Source organism: Dama dama, chromosome 8 (genome assembly GCF_033118175.1).
Source record: "Dama dama isolate Ldn47 chromosome 8, ASM3311817v1, whole genome shotgun sequence".
Taxonomy (NCBI): Eukaryota; Metazoa; Chordata; class Mammalia; order Artiodactyla; family Cervidae; genus Dama; species Dama dama.
In genome coordinates, this window is record NC_083688.1 from 31,299,226 (window position 1) to 31,322,692 (window position 23,467).

General features: G+C 37.6%; 1 protein-coding gene across 8 annotated transcripts in view; it reads left to right on the forward strand.

Moving 5' to 3' along the window:
* FN1 (fibronectin 1) overlaps window positions 1–23,467 on the forward strand; it is a 69,412-nt gene that overhangs the window by 10,960 nt on the left and 34,985 nt on the right. For all 8 annotated transcript variants that reach the window (XM_061148801.1, XM_061148804.1, XM_061148802.1 and 5 more), the window contains exons 8-20: window positions 877–1,056; window positions 1,668–1,844; window positions 2,763–2,915; window positions 4,170–4,298; window positions 5,326–5,469; window positions 10,422–10,543; window positions 13,647–13,827; window positions 14,311–14,487; window positions 15,285–15,413; window positions 15,505–15,594; window positions 16,362–16,556; window positions 17,291–17,563; window positions 18,865–19,131. In XM_061148801.1, the coding sequence (XP_061004784.1) occupies window positions 877–1,056; window positions 1,668–1,844; window positions 2,763–2,915; window positions 4,170–4,298; window positions 5,326–5,469; window positions 10,422–10,543; window positions 13,647–13,827; window positions 14,311–14,487; window positions 15,285–15,413; window positions 15,505–15,594; window positions 16,362–16,556; window positions 17,291–17,563; window positions 18,865–19,131 (2,217 nt within the window). The remainder of the gene's footprint in view (window positions 1–876; window positions 1,057–1,667; window positions 1,845–2,762; window positions 2,916–4,169; window positions 4,299–5,325; window positions 5,470–10,421; window positions 10,544–13,646; window positions 13,828–14,310; window positions 14,488–15,284; window positions 15,414–15,504; window positions 15,595–16,361; window positions 16,557–17,290; window positions 17,564–18,864; window positions 19,132–23,467) is intronic.

Below are 23,467 nucleotides of genomic sequence, written 5' to 3' on the forward strand. Positions count from 1 at the left end.
TCTGCGTTATCTTTTTTAAAAAGAGGACCAATAACTTTCTTATTATTTAGACTTTGAAAGGCAATACATTCATTTCCCAAAAAATGTAAAACAATAAAACAAGAAAAGTGTATAACCTTACCAGCCTATGATGACAACCATGGTTGGCGTTTGATATATTTTTTTTCAGTCTTTTTAATCTATGTGTTTTCTTTGCTATAGTGAGTATTAAGCTGCTGTGTATTTTTGTCTGTCTAAAATGTTACAGGAGGTTACTTTCTGAGTAAACTAATCCATCCCTATTTTAGTACTGTAAATCCCAAAGTTCTGAAGCTTTGTGATGTAAACTTCTTTCAACAACCTGATGCAACTCTTCCAGGGTATAAAAGTGGTAGCAATTGTAGCAATAATAATTGGTGCACTTGACTTTTCCCCTAGTACAGCCTCATGTATGAATTCTTACAGTACCAACAGAGCCATATATACCCCTCCAGGATCACTTGAGCAACATCCTTAATTAACCTGGGTTAATATATATTGGGTTGGCCAAAAGTTCATTCGAGTTTTTCAGTAACACCTTAGAGGAAACCCGCATGAACTTTTTGGCCAACCCAATAGCTTTGCAAATGGGAAACTGAGGCATGGCGGCTGAGGTGGTAACTATGGATGTCAGAAGAAGAACTCAGGTGTTGTTCTACCCACAAAAAAATGTGGCTTTCTGAGTAAGCTATTTTGATAACACTATGATCTGGTTAATACTTATAGCTGGTCATACTCATAGTATTTTTTCCCCCCTTTGAGGACACAAGGTCAGTCTCAGTTAAGCTGCAAATAAGGAACAACAGTGAGGGACAAGGGCAGCTATGTTTACTGAGACCCTTTTGGTTATGCTTGTAGCTGTAACCCAGACCTATGGCGGCAATTCCAACGGAGAGCCGTGCGTCCTCCCGTTCACCTACAACGGCAGGACTTTCTACTCCTGCACGACGGAAGGACGGCAGGACGGACACCTCTGGTGCAGCACAACTTCCAATTATGAGCAAGACCAGAAATATTCTTTCTGTACAGACCATACTGGTGAGTATCCCAAGGGAAACCACAACAGTGAGGAAACCCCGTTTCTCAGGCTCCATTTATATTGGCTGGCAAGCTGGGCGTTCCTTTCAAGCTTCCACGTGAGAAGTACCACCTTTGTGTCATCTGGACCCAAGAGACATGGAACTAGCTTCACAGTTAAAGATCCTCCCAAGTTTGCCAGTCGTCTTGGGAAATGACACCAAGGGAAGAGCCCTCCAGTGCATTTATTTTTGACACATTGGGATCATTATGTGATTAAAGATGCTTGTATGAGAAAATCAGTAGGTGCTCCCACAGGGCTGAAGATGACACAGGAGGCAGGCCTGCGTGCTCTTGCTTTTGTTTTGGCTAAAACCATGATTTATTCAAAGCGACCATTTAATCTTTTTGGCTGGAAAAATGAGAGCAAAAAGTGGATTTAAATCTGCTTGAAAGGTGAAGGTGAATATACTAAGGAGGCTTAGAACTATATTATTAGACATCTTTTATTCTGAGACACACTCTGAATTAGTTGCAGAAACTTGGCTAGTTTAGTCATAGTAACTCCGCACTGTACATTGGAGAGCTCAGCTGTAATCTTTTTCTTCTGACATGTGTGTTGTTTTGGACAGTTTTGGTTCAGACTCGAGGTGGAAATTCCAATGGGGCCTTGTGCCACTTCCCTTTCCTATACAACAACCACAACTACACGGACTGTACTTCTGAGGGCAGGAGGGACAACATGAAATGGTGTGGAACCACGCAGAACTATGATGCTGACCAGAAGTTTGGATTCTGCCCCATGGCTGGTAAGAGGAAGCCCTTGTAGGCATCCGTTTGTGGAGTAAGACAGAAGAATCATGTCTGGCTTACTTCTGTTTCACGCATTAAGACTTAATTATTAGATAGCAGAAAACTTCATGATCTGTATGTAATCAAATATTTAATATATAATTATTCATATGATTTATAAGAATTACATAATTATTCAAAAGTATAGGAATTCTATAATTGCTTATATGATTTTTAAATCCCACTGAATAAAGGTACTTTTTAAAAGTCTGGAAATACACTTTTTTTTTTAAACAGGTGTGTCTTTTGTAAAAAACACACAACTGAGTAGCTTAAAACATTGAAGTGACTGCTGCAGTCACAGATCTGCAGTGTTAACATACAGCTTTAGAATAAGCTCTATCACTTATTAAACACCAAAATGACCCAGACTCTGTATTTTCCAATCAATAGGGATCTTGTCTTAAAAGGCGGTGCTCTAGTTTGTGTAAATGAAGAAAGGAAGCATAATACCTATGCTTACTTTTATTCCTCTCATTTCAGCAAAAGAAAATTTGGATTTAGAAGGAAAACACATGTTAACTTACAATTCTATACCCATATACATTGTTTCCCTTTGATCTAGAATAAACAAACTAGCAAATGTTAGGAGACAGTAGTCAAATCCAGACTTCTAGAACATTGCAAACCCCTTGAATGGGTAGGCATAATTGTGGCTTACATCGCTTAACCATACTGTAATTTTTCCCCATAACAAACCTCATCTTTGGACTATGTTTTCTCTCTCTGGTAGAGCTCAATGAATTTTTGAGGCACAGAAGATTTCCTTCTAAGAGAGTTCTTAGGATCACCAAACCAGACTGATAATATTGCATACATTTCAGCCCTTGTGATCTATTTATGTAGTAATGCATTTCCCTTCTGTTTCCAAACAGCCCACGAGGAAATCTGTACAACTAATGAAGGGGTCATGTATCGCATTGGAGACCAGTGGGACAAACAGCATGATATGGGCCACATGATGAGATGCACATGTGTTGGAAATGGTCGTGGAGAATGGACGTGTGTCGCCTACTCTCAGCTCCGAGGTAATGCTCACTTGTTAATGAAAATAGTTGAGAGGACAGAGAATACAGAGAAGCAGACTTCTTTGTGAAAACTTGTGCTTTACCAAAAGCAGGAAAAGTATGCAATGCCACTCCATTAGTCTGCTGTGTTGGATAGATTTTGCATGTTAGACAGCTAGTTAAGAAAATCTGGCAGAGCATTTCTAAGATTCTGAAACATTCCCGGGATGTAAGTACTTAGGCTGAGCCAAAAAGATGACTTCAAAGAATAGAACATGATCACTTGATATCACTTGATCCTTTTAGCTTGTAGTTATGCTGTTGGATTCTTGTGTAGAAAAGACTGGGCAATTTTTGTAAAGAAAAGAGACCATGCTATTCTAAAATCAGATCTTGGCAGATCTCCTTTATTTAATTCAAGGAGACAAAGACATAGAGACTTATTTCTTTTGTTCACTCTAGTTTTCCCCCTTTGGACCCTGGTGTATGATATAACGGTTGTTGATCTATTAAAACTATTTTAGTGTTTCTATTTCTTTGGTTTGAAAAATAAGACTTAGGTAGAGCTCTGGGCTAATAAATAGTCCATGTAGCCTCTGTGTTGACATTGGCCTGGACTTGTTCTCCTTTTATGGTGCCCGATGGATGACACAGTCCAGGTCTAATGATAATTACATATGATGTTGCAGAGCTGAAAAGGACACTAGGAAGGCATCCAGACCAACTCCTCATTTTACAGAGGAAGGAACTGAGACCCAGAGAGGGAAGTAATTTCTTAGGATCTCAGCAAGTTAACAACAGAGTTGGCCTGCTTTTGTTGTTGTTGTTAACTTTCCAAATGTCACTTATGGTATTCTTTTTACACATTCCAAGTATCTCCCTAGCCCTGCTATTCCAGAGATGAGACCATCGCATCATGCTGGGTATCCTATTAGAATGTTTAATCTGCCTCCTATTTATTGTAACAAGCAGAAATCTAAAGGTCATTTTGAACCCAGCAAGAACTTGTTCCGAAAGTTAAAATTTGTTGTATATACTTGGATCTCTAATCTGTCCAAGTTTTAAGAGAGAATTTTTTTTTTTTTTTTTTGCAAGAAGTGTAGTACTAACTAAGCTTTGGAAAAAAATGTTTATGCTATGCCAGTAGAAAAGTTATTTTAGTGGAAGATGTTGCTACTTAAGTGGAAGGAATTATATGCTTCGAAAAGTGTAGCTTCTTTTATTTCATCAGTGAAACTTAAAAATTCTCCACCCATCCCACTGTTTCCTAAACAGATCAGTGCATCGTCGATGGCATCACTTACAATGTGAATGACACATTCCACAAACGCCACGAAGAGGGACACATGCTGAACTGTACCTGCTTCGGTCAGGGCCGGGGTCGGTGGAAGTGTGATCCTGTTGGTAAGTAGCCTCGTGTCTCTAGCTGGATTTGAACACTGAGTAGAGCGAGCAAATTTCAGATAAGGAGAGTTCTTTGATATTACTTGATTGAAACTGGCTCTGGACTTTGATCATGGCCTGCAGAGAGCTTGGCAAAGTCTTTTCTCTAATCTTGGACCAATATCTAAACTTGAGAGTGGTAGTCATTGATTTTTGCTGAATTTGGTTAACACATGAAGGTTTACTTTAATTGAAACAAATTTGTTTTTTGGTTCTGAATCATAAAGATAATTCATGTCTGAAAGAGAACTTTGCTTTGCTGACTGTGCAATAATGTGGACAAATGATTATGCCAGTAAATATCTCCCTCCCCAATTCCTTATTTTTCTTGGCTGCCCTTTTAATAGATCTAAGCAAATAGTGGGGGTTGGGCCTTAAAAGAGCTGTGTTACCAGCTTTAAGGTAATCCATTAATATTTCTTTACTCAGAGACATGTTGCTCACCCAGAAAACAAACTGATTAGATGAGTTTTTTTGACCTGCGAATGCCAAAGCTGTGAGAGGTCTGAGAGGCTTTCTTAGAAGCTGCTCAGCAAGTTATTCACTAGTTGAAATTTAGTTCAGTTCATTTATATGTAAAATTAAGTCATCCACATTTTATCCACAAAATATCCATAAAGTGATATTTTATCCTTGCTCTTCAAATGGTAAACTATTTGAATTAAGATGGGTAAAATATAAAATCTAATTTATTTTTCTCAAATTAAGATTCAGGTTGTCAATATATACTGAAAAATAAATCTTAACATTTTTATTTAGAAATGTTATTCTTTTAGAAAGCTGATTATTCCTCCCAGTGGATACTTTTTGACCATTAACTGTCCAGTAAGGTATAAGATATGAACAAAACATTTTTGGACTGCTGTTATTTGTTAGGACAGTTTCAAGTTTTTATTAAAACTAAGAATCTGTGCTCTAGCACACCAAATTTAAATTTGTCACTTTAAGTTTTCAAGACTGCTTAATCTTCTACTTGTGTATATTTTAGACCAATGTCAGGATTCAGAAACCCGCACCTTTTATCAAATTGGAGACTCATGGGAGAAGTATTTGCAGGGGGTCAGGTACCAGTGTTACTGCTATGGCCGTGGCATTGGGGAGTGGGCCTGCCAGCCCTTACAGACCTATCCAGGTGAGTAGCTTTATTACACCGTGTTATAAAATACACAGCTACATCAGTGTTTATTAATACTCTGAAGCCTAAATTGGTATCTCCTCCTTTTCCCACCCTTTTCTCATTTCATTGTCTAATCATTAATCGAATATTTTTTACTTAAATGGTTTTCCTTTCTCCCCGGTCAAGTAGGAGTAGAAGGCTGTGAAAAAGTGCCTGCATGTAAATTTGTTTCTTAACATTGTAGAACATTCCATTAGGTTAAAACACTGGCTAAATTTCATTTCTCATCTGTACCTGTAAATAGAAACCATGGAGTAACCGATGCTGGGAGTAAAGGTCAGGATTTTGTTATGTTTCTTAACGGAAAAATTGCATGAAATACAACACATGATATGTATTCATTCAGTGTTTCATCCAGGCCCTCTTTTGGTCAGAATGTTCATGTGTTTGATCTATTGGAGTCTGGAACAAAATATCCTGGGTCCAGAGTTGAGTAACTCTGCCCATGCTGTTCAAATAGTCGAAAATGTTTATTGCTGGATTTTTTTCAGGTCACAGGACACAGTGCCTAGCTGGAGGTGTTATTCATTTTTTAAAAAATTGAATTTAATTTTTACTGAGTGGACTTCCCTGGTAGCCCAGTGACTAAGACTGCCCTTCCACTGCAGGGGGCATGGGTTTGATCCCTAGTCAGAGAAGTTCCACATGCCTTGTGGTGTGACCAAAAAATAAAAATAATTTTTAGGCATCACTTATTTGAGCAGTTACTGAGATCAAAGCCTCTTGGCTCTCTGCTAAGTTAAGATGTGGCCTGTATTCAGAAATAGAAAGAGAGATCGTCAGGACATTGGAATCTGCCTATGACAGAAATCAAGATTCAGTTAACTAAGTCCCTTTTTAATGTGATAAGAGATTTACTGTCATAAAGAAGAAGATATGGAACAACTTGGCCAAAAACAGTGTTTGCTAAGACATGGGTCCAGGTTTGTACATGCTGCTAAGTAGATAGAAGTCAAGCTTCATTCATTATTTCCTCATCTGTAAAACAGGGAGATTTTAGCTGATTACCTTTAAAGTTCCTTCCAGCACCAACAAACTAATAATCTGTGATCCTAAAAACCGTTCATATATACCCTTTCTGAACTTAGAAGAGACCCTGCTCTCCCCTGGCTTCAGATGCTGTCTGGGCTGCTTAAGATGACTTAGCTTAACAGGTTCTCAGCACAGATTGACCTGGCTCTTAAACCGTATTTTATGGTAGATTTGTGTGTAGGAATCACTTAAAATAATTTTTTTTGTTCAGTAATTTTTAAAGCTCTGCAGAATTGCTGTAAGTTCAGAAAGTATATAACTGAAGCTTTTTTTTTTTTTTTAAATGATACAACCAAAGGATAGACATTTCTAAAAAAATGCTCTTATTGTCTATTTATGGTTCTTACTGGTGTGGTGGTCTTGAAAGTGATTTCCTTCTCAGTGAATTAGAACTTTTTTCGCTCTCTCTTTTAAAGTAATCCTGTTCACATAACAGCTTGCTGGAAGCCTATAGGTTGACACGCCAGAGATGAAATCTAAATGGGAGAGAATGCTCCTGTGTTGGACTTTTATGTGTTGACCTTGTTTCTACTCTTCATAACAGAAGAGCCCATTGAGCATAGAGGCAATTTCAGCGGAGAGGAGATTGGCCTCAGTACACAGTCTGGGTCTTATCTGTGTATTTGGTTTGCTCAATGGTTCCCGCCTGGCTTGTGGGGCTTTCAGAGTGTGGGAAGGATGGCGGAACAACAGATCACCAGTCTGTTGTCTCTGAGCCTTGCCCTGTTTGTTCCTCCTACAGAGGATTCAGTAGAGTTGTTCAAACTAACAGAAGATAAGAGGGATTTGGTTTGTCAATAAACAACCAGGAAAGCACAGATCTCAGCAAACTAAATAAAGAAAAAAAGGGCTGAGTTGCAAATGCATAAATGTTTAACTTCTCCAGGGTCACCATTACTGGAAATTATTCATTTGGGCCTTATTTCAAACTGGTTTTGAAAGTGTAGATATTTTGTCATATCTCTTCTTAACTGTTTCATAGTTAGTATGATTAATTGAATAAGAGAGGGAGTCAAGTTTTCACAATGGCATGAGTCATTGTTCAGGTTACTTTACAAAGCTTTACCGATTAACCAATATCAAACGGATTATCAGAATGCTAAGTCTAAATAATGTAAATGATGTCAGAATTTTAAGATTTCTTATCCTCGAATCATATGTAGAAAAAGTGGAGTAGAGTGATAGCTGGAATTTAGTTGACCTTACAAATCATGGATAATTTTTTTACTCTCTGAACAAAATTGTGCTAAATGCAAGATATCTTAGCCCTGTTTAGGGTAGTTCCCTTAAAGGTGAGCTATGGTACAGTCCTAACATTAAAAACATAAGGTTTCAAACCAGCACTTGGAATTTTAGAAGAAACCTCATGTTGTTTTGCTCCGTCACTGAGTAAAAACCTCTGAGTCGCCCGTTTCTTTTTCCTCCCCTTTTCTTTACTATCCTCCTCCTCGCGGACATAGCAGCATGATCAAGCTTAAAGGGAGGCAGTAAAGGTCACTTGTGTTATCTTTCTAAAACTTAATCTGGATAAACATGTAACCACCATAATTTTTTTAAGATTTATTTTTTTTTAATTGGAGGATAATTGCTTTATAGTATTGTTTCTGCCATACATCAACATGAATCAGCCATAATCATCATGATTTAAGACTACTTTTAAGCAGTTTTAGGTTCACAGCAAGATCAAAAGAAAGGTACAGAGATTTCCCATGTTTCCTCTGTTCCTACACAGCACAACATCCCCTAATATCAACATCCCCACCAGAGTGGTATGTTTGTTACAGTCAATGAACCTACATTGGCATTTAATCATCCAAAGTCCTTGGTTAGCTTTAGGAATGACTCTTGGTGGTGTACATTCATGGCATCATAAACGTTTTTCTCTCAAAATCATGGTTGTTAAACTAAAATACATATCAGGCATCTCTTTACATAAGGAAATTATGATAGGATTTCTTTTAAGGATCAATATTTAAGCAGCCTTATACCAATTATTTTAATATAAAAATGCGATAGTCTATATTTACTGATATATATGGGAGTACTTTAAATAATCACATCTCTAAAATTTTGCCTCAATGTTTGTTTTTTAGAATGTATTTATATTCATACAGATATAATGTTGAAGGGGTGATTTAAAGAGGGTTGTGGAATTGACTTCTGCCAGTTAATTAAAACAAACACCCTGCCATGGTCTATGAAATATACACTTTAGGATTAAATATTGAGAATTTTATTTATTAATTTTGGTTTTTGTACAGCTTACAAATATGTGTATTAGATGAAATTAAGATTTAAAGAATGTTTATTAGTCTTTAGCCACACTTTGAATTATTCTCAGCATGGAAGTGAGTATATTATTCTAGAACTTTTGAGTCTATCCAGATATGCAAGTTGTATATTTGTTCTGCTAGAGAAAACTTTATTTTCAAAGAAAATTTAATAGTAAGGATAATAATTAAGTTTGAAAATCAATATTTTTCCTATGACCTTATGGAAAACTTAAATCTGTTAATAATCTGCTGAACTGCTCCAGCTAACACGCAAAATTTTGCTCTGTTTAACAGAATGTCAGTTAAATTAGAAATTCTTAGAAATGTTATTACAAGGAACTTTATTTCTAATAAGTTGAACATTGATTGACATCATAAAAAAGAGAGTGTTAGTGTTCTGTTCTGCAGGCATAAATTTTCCATTTATTTAATAATTATCCTAAATAGAATCTACCCCATTAAGAAATTGATTTCACTTCTCTTGTTTGGTCTTAAAAAAAAAAAAAAAAAAAAAAGGCAGAAGAACCAAAACCACACCCTAAATTTGTTGATAATAGTTTTACACATTAAGATGTGGAAATATTAAATTTAGTATACACTTCAAAATGTCATTTTGTTGATAACTACTTTTGAAAAAATATAATTTTGATCTCAACAATTTGACCAATCAATGGAATGATTTTAGAGCAAACTTCTTGAATAAAAATAAAACATTTTCCCAAACTGATAGGGTCTTAGACTGAGAGGATGAGAAATAAAATTGAGTCTTTAATTATTACCTTTGTCTGTTTGTCTAAGATTCTACCCCATTCAGAAATGTGTTTGTTTTACATCATGTCATATGGTCTTTGGAATTTTTTTTTCTTTCTTGATGGTAGACTTGTCCTTGATGAAAAGCTCCACAAGCTAGAATTTCCTTCAAAGAAGTCTAGTATAAGGAAATGAAGTTTGTATTCTGTATTACATTATTTGTGTTAGAGTAGTTCCACAGTTTTCTCACAATTCTTTGAAAATGGAGAAGAAAGCAAACTAAGTGGCATTTAAAAAATTATTTTATTTGCTTATAAATAAGTTTGAGTTGCATTTTTCATGTGAAAGACAAGAATCTATCTGCTAAAAAAGGATTTGTCTCATAGAGAACAGACCTGTAGTTGACAAAAGGAAGGGTGTGGGGAAGGCATGGAGTGGGAGTTAAGGGTTAGCGGATGCAAACTATCATATATAGAGTGCATAAGCAACAAGATCCTACTGTTTAGCACAGGGAACTATATTCAATATCCGTAATAAACCCTAATGGAAAGGAATATAAAAAAGAATATGTGTGTGTGTGTGTGTGTGTGTGTGTGTGTAACTGAATCACATAACTGTACAGCAGAAATTAACACAATATTGTTATTTGACAGTGATTAATTAAGAAAAAAAGAATTTGTCTCATTGATTTCCAATGTCAATATGTAAAAAATTAACTCCAGATAATTTTTATTGTGTTCCTATTTACTGATAAGCAAAACTGTCTTTAATGATGGCCATCCATGTGCACTAAATTTTAAGTTGAAGTAAGGGAATGCTCAAGATCACCAAATCTCATATTTTCATTTTCAGAGGCAAGTGGTCCTGTCCAAGTAATCATCACTGAGACCCCAAGTCAACCCAACTCTCACCCCATCCAATGGAATGCACCAGAATCATCTCACATTTCCAAGTACATTCTCAGATGGAAACCTGTGAGTATCCTGCTCTGAAACCTTGGGTACTGAGGCTCTTGATTAAAAGATTCTGGGGACTTCCTGGTGGTCCAGTGACTAAGACTTCCTGTTCCCAATTCAGGAGACTCCTGTTCAATCCCTGGTCAGGGAACTAGATACTGCATGTCATATCTAAGAGTTTGTGTGCCACAACTAAAAGATGCCATGTGCTGCAACTAAGACTAGGTGCAGCGAAAAAGTAAAGTAAATAATTGAATATTTTTTTAAAAGGAGAAGGAAATGAACAGATTCTGAAAATGTGTTTCAGTTTTGGGGCCAGTAGATCTGATGAACTAGTCATTTGGCATTGTATTTGTTTAGTGACCAAACAATATGTGGTCAATCTAATTGACATATAGACTTAACTTTCTTTTGGTATTTAGGAGAACTTAGGTCCTCATGTTAGAAACATCTTGTTTGTGAGGACTTAGAAATGATAATGCTTAAAATTTTTCTTACCCAGCATGGGAAGAGAATCTAAAGTTTTTAAAAGTCTTGCAACTCCATCAAAGGGAAAGAAAATTACTGGTATCATTTTCCGTGATTTGTAAAACAAAATAGCTAAGTTAATATCTTTCTTTTTTGGTTCACTTTTTAAGTGATTGTTTTGTCTTTTTTTTTGACCACGCCACATGGTCTGAGGGATCGTAGTTCCCCAACCAGGCATTGAACCCAGGCCATGACAGTGAACACCCAAAGTCTTAAGCAGTAGACCTCCAGGGAATTTCCATGATCATTTCATAAAATCTTACTTTCTAATCTTTGCAGTTATTTGGATAGAAGGGAGAGATGATGAGAGAAAAGTATAGATGAGGGATAGTTAGTGTATTTAATGAATGACTTTGTGACTGCCTACTAATCATCTAGAAACTGAAGAAACCTCACTAAGGAGGATATTGATCTATTAAGTCTCACTAAGGAGGATATTGATATATTAAGTTGTAGTTTCTCTTACCCTCTCAAGTCTGCCCTTATATCTCTCCAAAATGTATGACATTAATTTGAGAAACTATTTAAGCACAGGAGAAAAATGCCCATTGTAAATCACAGCTATTGGTTTCTAGGAACTAAAAAAGCAAAGCAAAATAAAACATTTGACCAGCTCATGCAATTGTATTAGATTCTTTTTGAAAAATTCAAGCTGTTGAAATCATTCTTTTTCTTCTCTCACCTTTTTTTTGTTAATGTCCACAGTATATGTAGCAGCCATTTGCAGAACTTTTTGTCTAATGATGTCAGTCGATGGGATGAATATATTTCCTCTCTAACACTTTCTTATCTCTCATTTCTCTTCACTGATTTTATTTACTATAAACTTAACTCTGAAGTATGTGTGAGACCACAGTAATAAGGGATAATTGCACATAGGTATAAAATGTGTATAAGGGCTTCCCAGGTGACGCTAGTGGTAAAGAAGCCACCTGCCAATAATGGAGACTTAAGAGATGCGGGTTCAATCCCTGGGTCGGGAAGATCCCCTGGAGGAGGGCATGACAACCCACTCCAGTATTCTTGTCTGAAGAATACCATGAACAGAGGAGCCTGGTGTGCTACAGTTCATAGGGTCACACAGAGTCAGACACGACTGAAGCGACTTAGTACACACATAAAATGTATATAAGTTAGAAAGTCTCAATCCATGGCTGATTCATATCAATGTATGACAAAACCCACTGGAAAAAAAAAATAATAATAATAAAAATTAAAAAAAAAAAAATAAATAAATAAATAAAAAAAAAAGAAAGTCTCCAAAGAGTGGAGGTTATTTCTTCGAGATTTTTTTTTAACACTTTTGGGTTTTTCTTTAATATTTGTCACCTGAGAGTTTATTCTTGAGTATTTTCTTCTAATAACAAACCAAAAAAGTTCACATTGAATGAAAGGCTTACTATTAAATCTGAGCTAATTATAATGACTAATTTACTGTTTTTCACAAGGTGTTTAAATGTAAACAGTACTAGGATCACTTTCATTTATTTAAAAATTATAAAGGGACACTTGAGTATCTGAATTATTGAGGAACTGGTTGATTGGATAATTTTGTAAAATCACTGGATATTAAAAATGTATTTTGATTTATATTAGTGTAGACTATTTATTGGAGAAGGAAATGGCACCCCACTCCAGTGTTCTTGCCTGGAGAATCCCAGGGACAGAGGAGCCTCGTGGGCTGACTGTCTGTGGGGTCACACAGAGTCAGACATGACTGAAGTGACTTCGCAGACTATTTTTACTTAAAAAGATCTCAACTTGTTTGAAGTAAGGATGTTTCTTTTTTACACATTTTATTGCCATAATTTTTGCGATCCATGATATATTAATAAATTCGGACAGGATGTGAAAACATAAACTGGAGACAAAGATTAAATAAACTGAGATCACATTCTTCTGCAGTCTTACCCAAAGTTGGCTAACCACTTTTGATGGAGTAGTTCATATCCAAGAATGAGTCATAAAACCAGAGCAGTGTTAAGCCTCGTATGTGATGGTCCCGGGAACTGAGTCATGAAAGAATATTATGCCTTTGCTCTGTAAGAAACTTGGTTTGTATCCCACTAAATAAACATAGACTATAAAGCCTTTTCCCACTTCAGAGAGGAATATATCCCAATTCATTGTGGAAATTTAAAAATTGGGAAAGGCAAAACTTGGGTTATCACCTTGAGTTGCTGTTATTAAACTGAATAATTAATCTGGCAAAAAGGAAGGTGCCCAGGGCCTCCCATTGTATAATCTTGGGCATGTCATGTAACTCTGTTTCTTCATCTGTAAAATCAGGACGATAATACCACTAACTTGGAGGAGGGAAGAGATAAACCTTAAATAAGAGAATGGAAGGAAAACAGCACAGAGCATAGTACATAGTAAACCATCAGTAAATATTAGCTTTAATAATCATTATTATTAACATTAACAAATTCTGCTACAGGTTTCTATTCTGATCCCAACTTTCCATGATTTCCCCCTCAAACGGAGCTTCATAGGCTCCTCGTTCCTCTTTGAAGAATGCTCCACATGATCTATCAGCGTTCATCTTTGTAAATTCTTGTGTGATCTTTTTTTTTTCCACTTAAATTTTTAGAAAAATTCTCCAAACCGCTGGAAAGAAGCTACCATTCCTGGCCACTTAAACTCCTACACCATCAAAGGCCTGAGGCCAGGTGTGGTGTACGAGGGCCAGCTTATCAGCGTCCAGCACTATGGCCAAAGAGAGGTGACACGCTTCGACTTTACCACCACCAGCACGAGCCCAGCGGTGACCAGTATGTATCCCAGCGGCCCGTCCATCTGTGCCTGGCTTTCTCAGAGCTGGGCTCCCCACAGGAAGTGCTTTCCTTCTCGATTCGTATTCTTCCATGGATGAATATGAATACCCACTTTTTATTTTGTTTCGTTGCGCTGGGTCTTCACTGCTGCGCTGGCTTTCCCTAGTTGCAGAGAACTGGGGCTGCTCTCTGTTGCGGCGTGTGGGCTGCTCATTGTGGTGGCTTCTCTTGTTGTGGAACATGGGTGCGTGGGCTTCAGTCTTTGTGGCGCATGGGCTTAGCTGCCCTTAACATGTGGGGTCTTAGTTCCTGGTCACAGGGATCAAGCCCATGTCCCCTGCATTGGCAGGTGGATTCTTAACCACTGGGACTAATGGGGAAGTCCGGCACCTACATTTTTTTTTTTAAATGCTATTTTACGGATGATGGTAGTAAGTTTTATCGATGGCTGAAGGCTCTTTGCCCTCTCTGTGACTCTAGGCAACACTGTGATTGGAGAGACCACACCCTTGTCCCCTGTTGTGGCCACCTCTGAGTCGGTGACTGAAATCACAGCCAGCAGCTTTGTGGTTTCCTGGGTCTCGGCTTCAGACACTGTGTCTGGATTCCGGGTGGAATATGAGCTGAGCGAAGAGGGAGATGAACCACAGTACCTGGGTGAGCTCGATGTGTTGATGCCCGGCTGCTGGGAGACTCTGCTGGGGGTGGGACTGGGCGGTGGGAGTGGGGGGGCATCCACGCCGGTGGCCTGGGAAGTTTGGAACTAGTTGACCCTCCAGTGTGAGGACAGAAAACAACTGACCCTTTTGAGAACCGACCTGGGTTTTTCCTGAACCGTGCTCACTTTCCTGGTCCCTGGTGGGAGCTGTGTTCTATGTTAGCCTGGGCACAGCTCCACACAACAATAGTGTGTTCTTCCTGGAAGTAATTGCCAGCATGGGGACTGTTAGCTTTGGGAGAGACACAGTACCCTTATTCATGCTTTTCGGATTCTCATGTTTAACGGACTTTTAAAAACTTTATTGTGGAGAAATATACACACTGAAAAATACACAAATCATAAACATAGAACTCAGTGAATTTTTATAAAAAGAACACACCCACGTGACCAGGACCCAGATCAAGAAAAAGAATATCCCTCCTCTTCTATCCCCCAACATCCCTCACCCATAACCACTACTTAGACTTCCAACTACAGAGGACAACATTTACATATTTGGGGGTGGTTTAAAATTATATATCCTTAGAGAAAATATCTGGGAAAAGGGGAAAAAATTATCTCATAGTGTATTGATAATTACTGACTATACATTAGTACATTTCTCTATAGTTTTCTTCCTTCATTCCCCCCACCCCCATGAATATATAGTTTTAAAACTATCCTTCTCATAGGTTATGGAGTCATTAGAGGGATTGGTATGCGCTGATAGTAACCGTTCCCTTTTATTTCAAAGATCTTCCCAGCACAGCCACTTCCGTGAATATCCCTGACCTGCTTCCTGGCCGAAAATACACTGTGAATGTTTATGAGATATCCGAGGAAGGAGAGCAGAATTTGATCCTGTCTACCTCACAGACAACAGGTACGCGTGGTATGAAAAGACTTTTTCCCCTCTGTGAAACAGACCTGTAGCAGTATTTCCTGTTTTTCTCATTTCTTCCTTTCTTTATTAGCACCTGATGCCCCTCCTGACCCTACCGTGGACCAAGTTGATGACACTTCTATTGTTGTTCGCTGGAGCAGACCCCGGGCACCCATCACAGGTCAGCTTAGCTGCATCTTCTTGGCTCCTATGTTAATCTTGATGCCTTAGGAGGTGAGGGAGTGGACTGTGATCTATGAGCAGGCAAATCACATATCTGTCTTGTAATTACTGGACCAGAGTAGATGTATGTGTGTCTGTGTGTGGTATTAATTCTTACAGCCTTACCTTCTTATGAATAATTTCCTCTTAAATATGTCTTAATTAACCTATTTCACACAAACGTGCACATACACAATCACACGGGTACAAACCTCATGGATTTATTAAACCAGGCATTCCCATGATAGAAGAGGGGCAATTCTTCTGAAAACCTCACTCTGAGACTTATTCTTAGAGGTAGCCGAGATGCCTTATTAGCTCATTAGGTGACTTAACTGTTTCTGAAGTTCTTAAAAGACACAGACAGGCTAGACAGCTCCGGCTCAGAGTGGTTCCTTGATTGCTCCCATCATCTAGAGCTCAAAGAAAAGAAATCAATTTAACATGAATATTTTCACCTCCTGGCTTCTCTAACAGACATTTATTAAGGATCTCAGTCTTCGAGGATGATATTTATTATTAAAAAGCTTTGCATGACTATTCTTATTTTGTCTTTGGGCTGAATAGTCCTTATAAGAAGTAGCACTATTGAATGAGTCCAAAAGAATTGCTCACTCTTCAAGAGTGATCCACCAAGATGCTAAGGGCTATTAGGAAAGGGGGATTTAGGCCTTTTGAAACCTGTGTTTCATCAGTATGTTTTATATTTTTCTCCTGAATCTGCAGGATACAGAATTGTCTATTCCCCATCCGTAGAGGGTAGTAGCACAGAACTCAATCTTCCTGAAACTGCCAACTCTGTCACTCTCAGTGACTTGCAACCTGGCGTTCAGTATAACATCACCATCTATGCTGTGGAAGAAAATCAAGAAAGTACTCCCGTCTTCATCCAGCAGGAAACCACTGGAGTCCCACGTTCAGGTAACCTAAAGATGTGTCTGGTGCTATCTTACCTCTTAAGGCTTAAGAAAGTCACATCTTGGACCTCCCTTTTGCCAGAGGAACAAAACCAACCTTGGCTTGTGTTCATTCCATGAGCCTACTAGGGACAACCAGACATGTAAGATCAAAGAATAATTGTCTCTTTGGGGGGGTTATTTTGTCTCTGTCTACGGTTCCTATATGCAAGTCATCCTATAGATTATTCTATCCCTGAACTTATGAAATTTAGCTGAAATGTCCTCACTGTAAAGTAACTAATAAAAGCTGGCTGTTGGCTTTCCTGATTAAAAATTGACAGCATAAAGCCTTCACATTTTCCCCAAGAAACCTAAGGGGTAGTTCATCTGTTGCTCTTAAGTACTAAAAAAAGATTCATTAAGTAAAAACCACATTTTTTTCTGTTGTCACAAGTTCACTTAGGGGTTTTGGGGAGTATGTTTATTTTAAATCCCCCCAATACGACACTTCATTTGATAGAAAGTCATCTGCTTAACATTCACATTTTACGTAATAGTTTTAAATGTCAAATGTAAGCAAGATGACTAAACCATGAAAATATAACCCCCAAAATGTGTTCTTAGATTTAAAGAGAAAACAGCTTTGCTCTGAAGAGAGGGACTCTATGAATTGCCGTATACACATCTGGCAAACTGGTTTTTTAAAAATAATTCTCAGCAGGAATTGCGAATGACCACTGGACTCTTGTCTGTTAGATAAAGTTCCCCCTCCCAGGGACCTGCAGTTTGTGGAGGTGACAGATGTGAAGATCACCATCATGTGGACACCCCCAGAGAGTCCAGTAACCGGTTACCGCGTGGATGTGATCCCCGTCAACCTGCCCGGGGAGCATGGGCAGAGGCTGCCCGTCAGCAGGAACACCTTTGCAGAAGTCACCGGGCTGTCCCCTGGGGTCACTTATCACTTCAAAGTCTTCGCCGTGCACCAGGGGAGGGAGAGCAAGCCTCTAACGGCACAACAGGCAACCAGTAGGTTTGGTCTTTATCTCCACCCCAAACTCTCCGCCCTCCCTTTCCACTTGTGGTGAATGGGCAGCATGCCATTCACTCCTAGGTTCACAATTAGAAACAGGAACATACTCAGAGGACAGGAAATGTGTAGTCAACACAGAGCCCATCAGACGTGAATACAAACTCAGACAAGCTCCATAGGGGCTAATTGGTAATCCATTTCCCAAATACATGGGGGCATGACACTAAAGGAGCAAAACTTAGCCTATTTTTCCTTGCTAATGGAGACATGGATTGAAAATTTGAGTACTATTTGTGTAAGTAAATATACCTAGGTCAGACTTCAAGTGTGGTCTCTTAATCCTTTTATAGCAGAATTATTTATAAATCGTAATTGCTAAAACATTCATTGTGTGTTAAGCACCAGGTTATATGCTCAGTTCTTTATTAGCATTATCCTCATACTTAATCCTCATTTTGAGTTAATAAGGAAGGTCTTATTATCCCTACAGGATACTTGAAGAAACTGAAGCTTATAAAAAATTCTGCAACTTTTAAAGTAACAGAGCTGAGAAATGATGGCGTGGGATCCACATGGACCTATGTCTCTTTGACTGCAAAGCCCATGCTTTCAGTTATTATACTTGACTACCTCTTAAACATTTCCTCCCTCTGAAAAGTGTTTTAAATTATTGTAGGGAAATTGCCAGTTATCACACTCAAGAAGCAAACCAACAATTTATGAGATTCTTTGTGCTAGGGCAAACTCACCAGGGTCTTGCCATGAATCTGAGGTTCTGAGTATATGTTATCATTTTTGTCTAATCTGAATCATGTGAAAGTTACTTTTACTATTCAAGCAAAGGATTAGTCATTGAATAAATGCAAAAAATGTCACTGGTTCCACGTGGAACTTTCTTCTTACCCTCAATTTAATGGGTTTATTTCTCTTTTCTTCACCTGTTTGGCTCAGAGCAGAACAAACAAGTACCGGCTTTTGTTTTTAAGTACCATCTCTGCAATGTTAGTGTAATTTCTGAGGGTAATGGGAAAATCATGCTGGAAAATTAAACTTTCCACAGGATCAGAGTCAGGCAAACGCAGTGAGTAATTTCTCATCACTGACAAAGAGTTTTAAGTTCTCCGTAGCATTCTTCTTCTCCATGAAGAAGAGCTTCATGGCTCAGTATTTCCAAGGTTTTGATCTTTGTTTCAACCTTGAGAAGAAAGAACTTAGAAAATTCAGTCAAACTTTAGGATTTCAGTATGATAATTCTGAAGTGCAGCTATTTCTTGACATGTTTCCTTTCTTTTTCTAGAATTGGATGCTCCCACCAACCTCCAGTTTATCAATGAAACCGATACCACGGTCATAGTGACCTGGACTCCACCTCGCGCCCGGATAGTTGGGTACCGACTGACCGTGGGCCTGACCCGGGGAGGCCAGCCCAAGCAGTACAACGTGGGGCCCTCAGCCTCGCAGTACCCTCTGCGGAACCTGCAGCCTGGCTCTGAGTACGCTGTGAGCCTCGTAGCTGTGAAGGGCAATCAGCAGAGCCCCAGAGTCACCGGAGTCTTCACCACTCGTAAGTCAAAATTTAAATGTCTTTTCTTGGTGATGTCTCATCTGTGCTTACATTCTCTCTCCTTCATCCATTTCTTAAGAAGTTAGGGAATTCCATGGAGGTCCAGTGGTTAAGACTCTGTGCTTTCCCTGCCCAGCTTCCTGGCCAGGGAACTAAGATCCCACAAGCTGTGCAGTGTGGCCAAAGAGGAACAAGGTTAACTTAAAAAACTTTGTACAAGTTTTAAATAATTATTTTTAATTAAAAAAAAAAAAAGAAAAAAAAAAAAAAGAGATTTAAAGTGGTCCTACTCACAGTGTGATCCATGGACCCACTGCTGCTCTGTGAGTTGTTTGTTACATGGACTAATGAGCTCATGCCAGGATGGATCCGGGAGCACACTGTTGAGTTTAGTTAATACTTTTTTGAAGCAGTTTTCTTGATGAAGGAAGCAGTGGGTTACATATGTTACCAAGATCCTTATTTCCTCCCAGACCAGTACTTTGAGTAGCATGGTTTAAGACACCCAAGTTATTTGAAAATTGGATGCTACTGAATTAAATGAATTTACTAAATACTAGTTAAGGCAAGAAAAAAAATCAGCCACTGTGTCTACATCCTAATACTTTGGGCATCGAATGACAGCATTAAGTGTGGAAGAAAAACATCTACCAGTTGAATAGAAGCCAACAGGACAAGAAGCTAAGGAAGTGATGAGTGTTGACGGCAGCGGATTAAAGTACTTCTGCAGAACAGAACAGCTTTTTTTTTAAAAACTTTTCTTAAATCCCTCTCGAAATTCCACAGAATGAAAAATACTGACAGTAATTTTTGGTCATGTCTGTCTTTTGCACAGCACTTTACAGGAAGTGACCTTAAATCTCTTTCGTATCTGTATCACAATAGAGGACTGTATTCATAAATTGATTTCTATTAAATGCATATTCATAAATTGATTTCTATTAATAACATCTCATTTACATTCCAAAGAAATATGAGACCGATAATTTCTAGATAAGCATTAATTGCTGTTTTTAGCTCATTTTGAATTATAGAAGGAACTAAATTATCATTTTTTCAACATATATTGCAACTACAAACTAGCTTGCAATTTCCTAAAAGCTTTCCACAAATCTTACTCTAACTTGAAAAATAGATGTTAAAAAGCACTCAAAAACTAAAGTTAATTAATTACTGTGAAATTTATTTCACAAAAAAAGTGTCTATAGAATTTTCTTTATAGGAATTCATAATTTACTAAAAATTTATTTCCATTTAAATGGCATGTATAAAGCTTGGCTAGTAAACACTTTTTCCTAAGTAACTACTAGTTATAAACAAGTAAAATCTACTTTTTATCTATAAGCTGACCTTTGAATTTTGCTATTTTATGTTACATGTTACTAAGACTCTAAAATCTATTAACATGAAATCTGTATCTTTATATTTCTTGTAAATGTCTGTTTCTTCTAGATGACATTCTCTGCATTAGAATGGAGAGTTTAGTAGATTTAACTCTTTTACTGACCACGTGTTATCTTTTTTACTTTTTAACATGAAACATATTTTACATAGTTTCTTTTGTTGAATAAAATGCCTATAAAAGAATAAGCATCTTGTTTATTTTATTGAAAAATAGTTGATTTACAATGTTAATATCTGTGAACAGCAAAATGACTCAGTTATACATATGAGTATATATTCTTTTCAATTATGATTTATCACAGGATATTGTGTATAGTTCCTTGTGCTATACAGTAGGACCTTGTTGTATATCCATCCTATATATACTAGTTTGCACCTTTTAATCCCAAACTCCCAATCTTTCCTCCCCCACCTCCCCTCCCTTTGGCAACCCTAAGGCTGTTCTCTGCATTTGTGAGACTTTTTTTTATAGATATGTTCATTTGTGTTGTATTTTAGATTCCACATGTAAGTGATATCATATGGTATTTGTCCTTCTTTCTGACTTCACTTAGTATGATAATCTCTAGGTCCATCCATGTTGCTACAAATGGCATTCATTCTTTTTAATGGCTGAGTAATATTCTATTTTAATGTATGTACCACATCTTTATTCATGCATCTGTTGATGGACATTTAGTTTGCTACTGTGTCTTGGCTGTTGTAAATAGTGCTGCTATGAATCTAGGGATGCATGTATCTTTTAGAATTAGAATTTGTCTGTGTATATGTCCAGGAGTGGAATTGCTGGATCATATGGCAACTCTATGTTGAGTTCTTTTGAAAAACCCCATACTGTTCTCCATAGTGACTGCACCAATTTACATTCCCACCAACAGTGTAGGAAGGGGGTCCCTTTTCTCCACACCCTCTCCAATGTTTTTTATTTGTAGACTTTATAATGATGGCCATTCTGACTGGTGTGAGGTGGTATCTTATTATAGTTTTGATTTGCGTTTCTCTAAGAAAAAGCATTTTTAATGATAGTAACAATAATAAGTGGAGTGGGTGGGGCAGTTATTGGCTATTTCAAGTACTTTTGGGGACTTTGATATACTGGACGTGTTATTTTATTGTCTACACAGTACATTTATAAAAATAAAATTTTATTTGAGTTAACTGATAAAACTTCTTTTATTAGATAAAAGTGATGCCTTACACATAGTATGCTTTCAAAAAATATTTGTTGAATAGATGATTGTGAAAACAGTTCAATCAAAGTTAGGTTTAACATTTTTTTCTCTGGCCACACTGTGCAGCATGCAGGATCTTAGTTCCCTGACCAGGGGTAGAATCCATGCCTTCTAACCACTGGACCACCTGGGAAGCCCCCCACGCTTTAGATTTAAATAAGCTTCTGTTAGCAGGGAGTTCTGAGGTTGTGAACATCAGCTGGACTTGCATATTTTTGAAATTGCTCTTTCGTTTTTTTTACTGTTACCAAACTAAATTCTGAAATAACTTTTCTGGGTTTTATAACTTGTACTAAATTCTTAAGAGCATATGGTGGGGGTAGGAGAGCTGTTTCTGGGAGAAAATCAGCCTACTCCTTTATAAATAGGACAAATTTTATTTTTTTAACATCCAGGCTATCCTTCACCTAACAAGACCTGCCAGAATCCATAGCTCATACTTACAGTCACATTCTTTGTTTGCCATCAGTTTGTGGGTTTGTGGTTTGGAGGGTTTCCCGTAATGGTGTTCCCAGGCAGAGAGCATCATCTTAAACTTGGGAACCTTTTAGCTGGCTGGCTCAAGCAATAGAAAACACCCAATTGTAAAGCCCAAGACAGTTGAGAATGTTTTTTTGAAAAAATTGTGGCTTTCCCAGATGCTCAGTGAAAGAAATTGACTGCTCCCTGAATTGTTTCTTGTGGTCATTAAATAGACACTCAGGGATGGCCATGGCATTTTGGCAAAGTCAGTGGCAACCAAATAGTGTATGATTTCAGTGACTCTGGGAAGGCATCATGGGTCACCCATCCTAATTCTTCTGAAAACATCATCAAAATAATAACATTCTCATGAAACATGCCTCTAAACCAGTAGAACTTTAGTCCAGCCATTAGAGCAGTCATTACAAAGGAGCCCACACACATATTTTGTTTTTTTAGACAACAGGATTTTAAAAGTAATTTTTAAAAAGTTGCACACGAAAATCTAGATTGGAAGACAATTGCAGTGCTGGGCCTGAATCTTCCCATGACTGGAGCTGAGTAATAACAGAGTAGTCTTAAAGACTCTTAATATTCATTTGTCTAAGTCTGCAGGATGTCTTTGTAAAATCAGCCATTTATAATTTAGAATAAAAATGCATTTACTAGGTTTCTTCTTGGTGGGTACAAAAATTTGGTTGGGATGCAAAGAGGAAGAAATTATGAAGGCACCAAACATGTGGCCAAGGCCACATGCTTGAAAACCTGGAATCTGACTCACCTGATACAAATGCCTTAACTTCTAACACTTCACCTTTCCCATAGCAGCCAGTTATCGAAATGCTTGTTCCCCTTATTACAAGACTTAGTTGTTCTGCCAATTATATTTTAAAGAGTTTAAGTTTATGATAAGGTCTGTAAGACTGTTGAAAATGTGTCTCAACTTTGTGTACACATACTCTTCCTTTTTTTTTTAAGTATTATTTTCACTAAGAAATAAAAGTGATGTCAGGATCTAGAGATTTGAAATCAAGTTTTCTTATAATTCCTAATTCCAGTGGCAGAATGCTAAATTTCTGTAGTGTGATTATTCTGAGTTAATAATTATATATTTAAAAAAAGACTATTTAGAATTCTAAGTGCATCCATAGTGGCAGATTTTGTTTAACTTTCATATGGCCTCTCTTTTTGTAACCAAAAATAATTGGCCATCAGCTTGAATGAGAAGGGAGTTTGGG